The 11,988-nt window shown below is 32.0% G+C and overlaps 2 protein-coding genes across 2 annotated transcripts; both read left to right on the top strand.

The window, feature by feature from the left end:
• Positions 1 to 6,045: 6,045 nt before the first annotated feature.
• LOC137824569 (pterocarpan synthase 1) lies at positions 6,046 to 6,721 on the top strand. The gene has a single exon (XM_068630236.2). It carries the CDS (start codon positions 6,095 to 6,097, stop codon positions 6,647 to 6,649), a length of 555 nt encoding a protein of 184 aa, XP_068486337.1. The 5' UTR covers positions 6,046 to 6,094; the 3' UTR covers positions 6,650 to 6,721.
• Positions 6,722 to 9,820: 3,099 nt separating this feature from the next.
• Positions 9,821 to 10,779, top strand: LOC137834178 (dirigent protein 2-like). The gene is made up of 2 exons (XM_090297694.1): positions 9,821 to 10,020; positions 10,449 to 10,779. Exons 1-2 carry the CDS (start codon positions 9,821 to 9,823, stop codon positions 10,777 to 10,779), a joined length of 531 nt encoding a protein of 176 aa, XP_090153820.1.
• Positions 10,780 to 11,988: the final 1,209 nt, after the last annotated feature.

The raw sequence follows: 11,988 nt of genomic DNA, 5'->3' as shown, positions 1-11,988 counted from the left end.
TTAGTTTCAGAGTGGTTCTGTTTTTTATTACTTTTAGAGAACATATACAGAGTTGTTTATGATGTAGGGTCCACTTTTTTATGTGTGGTCCAACATTTGGTCTCTGACATAATTTTGTGATGTGTGGTCCAACATTTAAGTGAAGGTTTGATTTGTAATTGATTACAATACTTCTCCACCCCAAGGGCCCATCATTCAGCTGCTTACTTAGATTATAGTAGTTGCTAATGTGTGAAACAGAACTTGTTCTATTCCTGCAGCTCTTTATCCATGTGCAGATGATTTTGTGATGTTGGGGTTCAAAATTATGCAGATTCAATTTGGAATGGGACTTCAGTTACATATGTGGTGTGCAGTTTCTGCATTGGCTCAACCTTTAAAGTGATGTAGGCAGTTTTGTGGAGGTTATCTAATTTCATTGCAACATAATTCCTCTTGACTGGAAGAATGTTAGGTGCTTGTATCTGGAAGAGTCGTCCACACAGTTGCTTCCATGCTTCTTTATCAATCCCCTCCTATAATCATTTCGTTTATCTAGAATTAATGCCCCTGGTTTTGCTTGCAATATTTCAGAAACTGAGTTAAAACTGGAAACTAAAATCTTTGTCCAAAGCAAGCATTATTTAAATTGAGATTGTATTCTTTGTTCTAGATATATGCAGAAGGTTATTATTGTATAAAATACATTAGCGTACAGTTTGAATATCATGTAGGCAGAAGAGTGTAAAACAATTTGCGTACAGTTTGCATATAGTTTGAATACCAGGGTCATCTCAGCCAGCTCGAAGGACAACAAGATCAGCTTAAGTTACAGTCCATCAGAGGCCGCTTTTGGAAGCCATGAATGCTTTTGGAACTCACTCATTTCTAAACTTATGTATTTTGAAAAACAATTATTATAAGACCAAACTGTGGTAGCTCTTATGGATTCATTAGTGAAGAAAATCTGTTTGTGCTTTATCTTCTAATGTATTACATATCTTTTGTATTACTTTTACATACTTTACCTTTATATTATTATAACATCACAATTTTTCTTCATTTATTTAGTCTTTGATGAGATTGGCCTCTGCTTGTTCTGAATTTTCTTGTTGTGTTGTCCAAATCAGAGTTCTTAATTGTTCATGATACTAATCTGTTTGATTCTTAATTTCAATTGTATAATACCTTTCGATCTCAAGTCCTTGGAGAAAAAACTTATATAGCGGTTGCACATTTTTAAATGTTGTTTAAATTTTTCTGAGAATATCATTGCTTATCTTTTCTATAAATATCTTCTAAACAACCAATGTATTTGATGTACCCTTACATCACTTTTGTGAAATCTTCAACCAGGTTTCATTTACATATAATAAACTTAAGTTTACAATGCAGCCTTGGCCCTGGTAATTGCAAATCAGTTAACCAACATAGTTTCAATTATGAAGTTTACTTCGCTCACTGCAACCAATGTGGAATTGTCCATTGTCCATTGTCTAGCAATAGTTCCATCTTTGTCATCCCCAATGTCTTCAATGCACTTGCACCATCTAAAAAAATTGCATCACATGCTTACGCCACTCCTACTCTGTATTAGACAAAACCATAAGCAAAAAATCAATGCCAATGCATTTTTTTTTCATAAGCCATAGTTTAATACATCTCACCTTATACTTTGGACACCCCAAAATTGTCTCCCACAATTTTTGAACGTTGTTGCGGTTCTCAAAACCGTAAATTCCCCACAATTGCAAATGGAGCAACAAAAGTCGTCCTACTCCCACCAGCATGGCTAGAATTCGATCGTTGTTGTTGCACTTCCATTCGGTTACAACTACATGATGATACAGATGCAGATCTATATGCACACATTTCCACCACAAACGGAACTACACCCACGAACGAATCACAAACCACAAGATCGCACCTCCGAATTCACTCGCACCACAGAATCGAATGAGGGGAGCACACCTCCGAATGGAACCGAAGCAGGGAAGCGCACCACAGAATCCAACTAGGGGAGCAATCCTCGTATCAGAAACCCTAAATCAGAAATTCGAAATCCCCAATTTGAATAACCTAAACCCTAATTTTGTATTCACTGAAGTAATGTAAGCACCATCCACGTAACTTACATGTGTCTGCCACATAAGCACCACTTAACACCGTTTGGTGATATTTAACAGAAAGGACCATTTTAAATACATTTTAAAAAACTTAGGGACCAAATTGAATTTTTTAAAAACCATTGTACCAAATTGACTATTGACTATAAATATAGGGACGAAAAAGGTAATTAAACCTTTTTATAATTATGTCCTATATTTTTTAGTTAAAATTAACATGATTACATTATCAATAATAATAAAAATTAATACTAATTTATGTTTATAGATTTAACTTTTATGTCGTTGTGGGGTTTAATTTTTTATTTTCTTCATTTAAAAAAAAATAAAACTAAACATTTTTAATTTTTTTTATTTTGTAAAAACTCATTTCTTTATTCATTAATAACTATTTTAAATATTAAAAATATTTATTTTTTTAATGTATTTAAAATTAAAAAAATTAATTTTTTAATTTTTGTTTTTACTTTTGAAATGGTACTAGATAGGGAAATAAAAATAAAAGGATGCCAGATAGAAAAATAAAAACAAAAGGTACTAGATAGAAAAATAAAAATGTAAATAGTATTATATGAGGAATTGAGTCAATGCTATTTATTGATAATAAAAATTATCAATAAATATAAATTCGTCAATAAATTTATATTAGTAATTTAATTTTTTTATAGTAAATAACAATAATATTAAGATTAAAAGAAGTAAAGAGAATAATCGTATATTGTTTAGAAATTAATTCACAACATGAATTAAAAAATATCAGGTTTAATATATATTTGAAGTCTATAAAATAGATTTTAGAATTTCCACTTTAATTTATAAAAAAAAATCGAAATTGTTATATCTGTAGTTTTGTTTTTTAATACTTTTCCTTTGTAGCTAATTAGTCACGGAATCATTCGAAAAGTATAGAAAAGCTTAATAATTGGAAAATAATCCAGTGAAAAATTATTTTTAAATCTACTAAAATTCACTCCATCCACACGCATTCTTTTAGCATCATAATTTGATAATTTGATCCTGATATGTTATGAACAAATTATATAAAAATTACATACTTTAACTTAAAATAATAAATTTGCTCATCCATCCATATATTGAGGATGGATGTTCATGGATTGGATTTTTCAAAATTCAATCTAGATTCAATCCAAATCCAAATAAATGGATTGGATTTAAAATCTATATTCATTTTAACTAAATCAAATTTAAATGGATATTTTTTAAATCCATTTAAAGTGGATTAAATATAGATTCAATCTATTTTGTTAATTAGATTAAATCCACTTTGTCAATTACATTAAATTCATTTTGATGACTGGACAATAGTCCGGACCTGGATGATTCGACATCAGCCTGAGCTCGTTCGACTTGACATCGGCTCGAACTCGGACGACTCGATATCGGCCCGAACCCGGACGACTCGACATCAATCCGGGCCCAAACAACTCGACATCGGTCCGGGCCCAAACGAATCGACATCAGTCCAGGTCTAGACGACTCGACAATGGCATGGGCCCGGATGACTCGACATCGGCTTGGGCCTACTCGGCTTGACATCGGCCCAGGCCCGCTTGGCTCGACATTGGACAGGTCCCAATCGACTCAAATAAGACCCAGGCCCGCTCCACTTGACATCGGCCCGAGCCCGTTCAGCTCAACATTGGCTCGGGCCCGGGAGACTCGACATTGGCTTGGCCCGGCTCGGCTCGACATAGGCCCGACCCCAATCAACTCGACATGGGCCCCGGCCCGGACGATTCAACATGGGCCCATGCCCAAACGACTCGACATTGGCTCGGGCCTGGATGATTCGACATTGGCCTGGGCCCGCTCGACTCGACATTATTAGCCAGGGCCCAATCAACTTGACATCGACCTGGGCCCGCTCCACTTGACATTGGCTCGAGCTCAGACGACTCGACATCGGTCCTGGCCCGAACGACTCGACATCGGCTCGAGCCCGCTCAGCTCAACATCGGCCCGATCCCTCTCGACTCGACATTGGCCAAGGCCCAATCGACTCGACATAGACCCAGGCCCGCTCCTTTAGACATCGACTTGGGCCCGTTTGGCTCGACATCAAACGGGCCCGGGAGACTCGACATTGGCTCGGGCCGACTCAGCTCGACATTGGCCTGGGCCTAATCGACTCGACATCGGCTCGGCCCGGGAGACTCGACATTGGTTCGAGCTCGTTAGGCTCAACATTTGTCAGGGCCCAATCGACTTGACATCGACTCATGCCCTTTCCACTCGACATTGGCCCGGGCCCAATCAACTCGATATCGGCCCGGGCCTGGGAGACTCGACATTGACTCGGGCGCGTTCGAATCGACATCATCCTGGGCTTGCTCAGCTTGACATTGTAATGGCCCGTTCGGCTCGATATCAGCCCGGGCTTGCTCAGCTCGACTTTCGACTGGGCCCGTTCGGCTTGACATCGACCCAGGCCCGTTCGACTTGTCATCAGACCGGGGTTGCTCAGCTCGACATTGGCCTGGGTCGTTCGGCTCGACATCGATGCGGGCCCGACGACTAGACATAAGCCCGGGTTGCTCGGCTCGATATTGACCCGGGCCAGCTCGGCTTGACATTGGTCCGGGCCAACTTGGTTCGACATCGACTCAGGAATGCTCGGCTCGACATCGACTCGGGAATGCTCGGCTTGAAATCGTCCTGGGGCCCGAGACTGTTAGGTTAGACATCGGCCCGGGCCCACTCGACTCGACATTGGCTGGATTGTCTTGGCTTAACTTGGATCGGGCCAAGTCACAATCTATCCCAAAATGCAATTTGTATAATCCAGAAATGTATCCAATCTATATCTAATCCATATCCAATTAAATGGATTGGATTTAAAATCCAAAAATTTGGATTTAGATTTGAAATAAATTCATTTAAATGGATTAAAACTAATATGGATATGAATAATTATGGATTGGATTTTGTAATTTGGATTTTTTGTCCACCCTTATTTATTTATATATATATATATTTATTATTATTATTATTATTATTATTATTATTATTATTATTATTATTATTATTAGATTAAGTGTTATTTCATATAGTAAGTTATAATCTTATTTTTATAATAAAAACATTTTCTAAATTTAATCACGTAAATTTTACTTGTGAAAGTTACTTGTCAAAGTGAGGAGGTTTTTCCATTTTATATCTAAAAAATTAAAAATTATTTCTGATTTTTCAATAATTTTTTTTGTTGTGTGACATTTTTCTTTGTAGCCAATTAGTCCATGAAAGCATTCGAAAAGGATAGAAAAATGTAATAATTGGAAAATATGCAGTGATTTTTTTTTAAATCTATTAAAATTCACTCCACGCGTATTCTTTTTAGATCACATTAATTTAGTACTGATAGGTTATGAACAAATTATATAAAAAAATACACCATTTTAAACTTAAAATATTAAAATAATAAATTGTAAGTTTTTTTTTATAATTTATTATTTTTGTTCATTCATACTTAAATTATTTGAAATATTAAATATGAATCTTAACTTTTACAACCCAAAATCAAAAATAGCCAGCTAATGAATGAAAGAAAATGAAGAAATCATAGCCAGCTAGTTCAAGCTAATATGACATTTTGATGTTGTTCTTGTGCCTCATAATCACACTCAAATTACGTTAAACACGGTTATGAAACCTCCCATTCAAACTGCCACTTTTAATGTAACTCCTCTTGTTTTTTCTGTACTTTTTTCCTTAGGAAATGCAAATCTTATTCAGTTTCTGTTTCTAGTCATTCATTGGAGTCATTTACTCACGTGATAGGTGATGCACAAGCTTACAAAAAGATAAACTTTAACAGTTAAAAAACATTATAAAAAACAATCTTTTTCCAACAAAACCAGCAACAATGAAGAACCTCAAGCTCTTCCAAACACACCCTCACTGCTATAAATTCATCAATGTTTCTTCACATCTACATCTCAAAAGTTCTGTAGTACCTACTACAAAAGAAAATGGCAGCAGCAACAGTTTCAACACCCTTCTCCATTTCAATGGTCATGATATTCATCATCACAATGGTTTATCAAGCCCATGCTCAATTACCTCTACCTAGGGCTCGTCAAACAACCTCTGTGTTCTATCTACAAGACGTAACAACAGGCCCTAATGCCACAGTTGCTGCAGTGACGGGCATTAAGGGAAGGGATTGGAACTACAACACCTTTGGAAGCATATTTGTGGTTGATGACCCAGTCATGCTGGGCCCAAACCCAGGTTCTACAATAGTGGGGCGGGCCCAAGGTTTGATGGTTGTTTCGTCTCATGATGCAGCTAATGTGAATGTTGTTCTTTCAATTGTGTTCAGCAATTCGCAGTACAGTGGTAGCACCTTGGAGCTGCAAGGCATTAGTCGGCAGAGAGAGAATTATAAAGAGCTCTCTGTGGTGTCTGGAACTGGCCAATTTCGTTTTGCAAGAGGCTATGCTTCATTGCAAACTGTGGTTTATGATCCTCAAACTACGCGCTCCATCATTCGTTTGACTGTAACTATACAAACTCAAAATTAAGAATACTTGGTCATGTATTACTGTTTGTCTGCTTCTAAATAATATCAGACGACCATTTTCACCACTTCAAAATACCATTCATATTATTTCAGTTTAGTCATTTTTACTTCTTAATTAAGTATTATTAGATATCCGTTATTTTCTTTAACTTATAATTTTTATCTCAAAATTGAGATTCGAATTCCTGATTTTTTTTCTTATTATTTTAATTAACAACTATTTAGTCTGATAAATCCAGGAAAATAAGAAAAAAATAGTATATCCACACTAATAACACTTGTTCCCCACTTCTTAGATTTTTCGGAAAAAACGAAGTTTATATGCAAATTCACTTGAAGATATATAACTAAACTAGGTAAGGAATAACATTAGGATTTATTTATAGAGAAACATTTTATTGGTATAATAAGTTTTCATCTAGTTTGTTTTTAAAATTCTTGATGAATAGGTATGCGTTGTTTTTGTTAACATATGAGTTTCAGTCTAATCCTCCATATTTTTTTATATTTTTTTATTTTCTTTCTTTTTTGTAATAATAATTTTTTTTCATGTGATGACAGATGATTGTTGTTATTTGAGGTGTCACTTTAGTTGAGATATCAAGTTGTATAATGATGCATAACATGAGAGCTTTTATAAAAAAAACATGGTTAATTTTGAAAGTGGATGGTAGATACCAAATTTTTAAAAATTCATTCATTCATTAATATTTTTTTTTATATTTTAGACTTTTAATTTACTGTTTTGGGTTTAGGATTTTAATATTATTTTTTAATTAAATTTTCAATTAAAAAATAACTAAATATTTTTAATTTTATAAAAAAATTCAAATTAATAATTCAATTAATTATTCCAATTTTTAAAAAATAAAAGATAAACCATTTTCAAAAAAAAAAATTAACCAAGTTGTAGTCCGGTACAACATGCACAATTTTAGTGTAAATTTCTTACAAGTGAAATCGTGCATGGGTGGACTTTAACTAAGTCTTAATTGCATAATCAATCAAAGTCGTTTTTGTTCATGACAACTTCAATTCTAATAATTTTGCACTAAAGTTATGTCATGGTGGTATGACTTTTTCATAAAACGCATCCTGACTTGAAGTTATGTGGTCATGAAGTCGTATCAACAAGACATGAGACTTGTCCAAACTCATACTTTTTAAATTTCAAATTGGATCAAATTCGTGCAAAAACTCAAATTCTTGATTATTTCTAAAAGTAATAAATACAACACTACCAAATAATTTCAAAAATTTATAGAACTAAAATAAAATAAAGAAATGCTAATTAGTACAATCATGTTTATTAAAATGTGGTTCTTAAGAGTGTTGGAGTAAATGATATTATTGTTCACATAAATGTATTGCATATTTTTTTATTACAATCATTCAATTAATTATTCCAATTTTAAAAAATAAAACATAAACAATTTTTTAAACAAAAAAGATTAACAAAGTTGAAGTCTAGTTTTGCATGCACAACTTCAGTGTAAATTTCATACAATTAAAATCGTGCATGGGTGGTACGACTTTAACTAAGTCTTAATTGCATAATTAATCAAAATCGTTCTTGTTCATGATAACTTAAATTCTAATAATTTTGCACTAAATTTATGTCGTGGTAGCATGACTTTCACATGGAACAGATCCTGACCTAAAGTTACGTGTCCTTAAAGTCGTGTCAACAAGACACGACTTGTCCAAACTCATAATTTTTAAATCTCAAATTACACAAAATCCATGAAAAAAACCAAATTCTTGATTATTTCTAAAAGTAATAAATATAATACTACTAAAGAACTTCAAAAATTTATAGGAGTAAAATAAAGTAAAGAAGTGCTAATTAGTATAATCATGTTTATTAAAATTTAGTTCTTTAAGCGTGATGGAGTAATTGATATTATTGTTCACATAAATGCATATATTTTATTACAATCATTCAATTAATTATTCCAATTTTTTTTAAAATAAAATAAACATTTTTTTGAAAAAAAAAATTAACAAAGGTGAAGTTTGCTTTTCCATGCACAATTTCAGTGTAAATTTCATAGAACTGCAAATATGTGCTTGTCCAAATTCATAATTTTTAAATTTCAAATTACACTAAATATGTGCAAAAACACAATTTTTTATTATTTCTAAAATTAATAAATATAATACTGGCAAATAACTTAAAACGTTTATAGGAGTAAAATAAAATTAAAAAATATTAATTAGTATAATCATATATATTTATTAAAATGTGGTCTTAAAAGTATTGGAGTAAATGATATTTTATTACAATCATAACTTCGCTAATATTATTAATGAATGAAAGACATAAAGTATTATTGTTTTTTAGTTTTGAAAAAAAACGTATTTAGTACATTAAAAAATTCAACATCACTTGGAAATTGAAATTAAAAATAATTTGTGAATATATTTTTTATCCATCAAAACATATATTTTCATAACAAAACTATAATAAACCTACCTAGTATGAAATTAGACCATCCTAGTCAAAAGCATGTATAAGGAAATTAAACTTAATTTTTAGTAGTAACAAATTCTTGTACAAATAAATCGTTAAAATAGATTATCAGAATATAAGCAATAAATTCATTTTAAATCTAACTAAGTAGTATAAAGAAAAAAAATTAAAAATTAGAAAATATAAAATTGATATTAGCTTATATCTATATTATTTGATATTTTCAGAGTTATATTTTAATATTGAATAAAATTTTCTCATTTAAAAAATATTACAGTTTTTTTAAGTTTAATTTTCTAAACATGTCCTTTGGAAAAAAGACTAATGCGTTTATTTATCTTAAAAGAAGTTTCATCTTTGTAATCAGAACAATGATTGTGTTTTACAGCAACATGAAGCACATTTCATGTGTTAGACGTTAGTTTTTCTCAAACACGATTTTCTTCATCTTACATCAATGCAAACAAGAGGTTTGGAATCATAAGCAGTTGGCAAAAGAAAAAACAAAAAATCCTTTAATGCTTTTTCTGAGCTTCTTTCTTTATACCATCTTAATATTATTACTCAGACAACTCACATGAGAAATGAGAACAATTTTGTTTAACGCATAAGGAAGCATTAAATTAATAACCTAATTTTTGGCTTAGGGCTATAAATATGATCCAATGTTAGCTTCCAAATCCATCTCAAAGCATAAAAATGGCAGCATCCAAATTCTTCTTCTTCACACTGCTACTTCTGATATCCACAACAATGCTTTACGAAGCTAATGGTCAATACAATGTTCCAACAACTTTGACTTTCTACCTTCAAGACATAGGAAAAGGGCCCGGTGCAACCGTTTCTCCAATCACGGGCCTCACCGGAAGGGATTGGACCTACGACCAATTCGGAACTATAATTGGACAAATTCTTCCTGCACCATATCAATTTTAACCTCCACCATATCAATTTTTTAAATTTTCAAAACTACCCTCCTGCACCATATCAATTTTAACCTCCATCATATCAATTTTTTAAATTTCTAAAACTACCCTTATTCCAAATTTAAAAATCCAAAATAATAATTATAATTGAGAAATAAAAAATACATTATATAAAAAAAAAATTCTGAACACAAAACTAATTCTGGATAAAAAATTTCAGAATTCAAAAATATATTCCGAAAATTGAAATCCAAAATATTTCAGATAAAAGTTTCAAAAATAATTTTTTCCATTTTTGTATAAGATTATTTTTGTCATTTAAGGAGGGGTATTTTTGTCATTTTCTATAACTGATTGGGTACATGCTGAAATTGATATGGTGGAGGGAGAAATTGCCCTACAATTGCAGTCGACGACCCTGTCATTATGGGCCCAGGCTCACTCTCTACTCAAGTGGGGCGGGCCCAAGGGCTACTGGTAGTGTCAGCCCAGGATGGCGCTAACGTGAACGCGATTCTTTCAATTGTGTTCACGAATTCAGAGTACAGTGGAAGCACGTTAGAGATGCAAGGCGTAAGTCGGCAACGCAAGAATTATAAAGAGCTTTCGGTGGTGTCTGGAACTGGGAGGTTTCGGTTTGTGAGGGGTTATGCTACACTTGAGACAGTGCTCTATGATCCTGCAACGGTCCATTCTGTCATTCGTTTCACTGTAACTTTGAAAGCCTTTTGAGAAGATTTGTAAATTTAATAATTAAGGAGATTTTTTTAATCTACACAAATTATTTTTTATTTTATTCTTAAAAATAAGTTATAATACAAAATCCACAATAAAAAATAAAATAAAATAAAATAAAAGATAGTAAAAAGAAAAAGATAATATGTATTTCTAGTATATTATACTATTGAAAGATGTATCATGCTATTAAAATGTGTATGAACTTGTTTATTTTTAAAATGTATATTTTTTTAGAATTTTTTTTTTCAAAATATAATTAAACATAAAAAATAAATGTGTAACTCTCAAACTTTTTACTACCTGTCATATTGTGAACCTAAGAGAGTCTCAACATAACATAGAGTCATATTGTCTTCAAGATACTCATGTGTTTCCATCTTTATCTTCTCTTGTACAAAATAAACATTTATATAGTTACAAAATAAACATGACACAATGGTATGGTATGGAAACAAATTTTCATAATGAGAGAGCATATAAAAATATATATAAAAAACATTTCAATATTAATTATTCAATTTTTTCAAATACCAAAATAAAACAATTGTATAAAATTCAAAATTTATAATTTAATATACGTTTATTATAATTAATTATGTGAAATAGAAAGTGAGACATAATGGATTAGGACTAAAATTTGGATGCAAGCACAACGTATTGATTGCGTGAAAAAGGAATTATGATTGTTTTTCTTTTTTAAATCAATTATACTTTCTTTCATCTAATTAAAAATAAAACTATTTTTCACTTTAATTCATTTTCATTATCTTACTGCCTTAATTAACTCTTACCAAACAAGCATAAAATTACATAAAGATATATAAATATTTTTTTATTGACAATTAAGAACATATAGTGGAGCAGTGGTGTCGAAATTTTATCTGTATTGGTGATATTCTGAAAAAAAGTACAACTACTGTTAATTGGGATACGATTTGTTCTCCCCTTGATAATGGATGTTTGAAAATTATTAACCTTCACCATGAAAATAATGCATATCTTCTTAAGCTTGCTTGGAACTTTGCTTATAGCAACAAGCCTTAGTCTTTTCTCTTGAAAGCCAGAGTCCTTAAATCAAAATACGAGTTTCGAATAGTTTATAGATCCTCATCTCTTTGGCCTGGAATTAAACAGTTTTATTCTACTATACTTGATTATACTTCTTGGACTGTTGGTACAGGTTCTTTTATTAATTTTTGGAAT

This window comes from Phaseolus vulgaris, chromosome 11 (assembly GCF_051622355.1).
Source record: "Phaseolus vulgaris cultivar YP4 chromosome 11, ASM5162235v1, whole genome shotgun sequence".
NCBI classification, from domain to species: Eukaryota; Viridiplantae; Streptophyta; class Magnoliopsida; order Fabales; family Fabaceae; genus Phaseolus; species Phaseolus vulgaris.
Note: the sequence above shows the minus strand (reverse complement) of the source record. Positions and strands in the feature narration are given on the sequence as shown.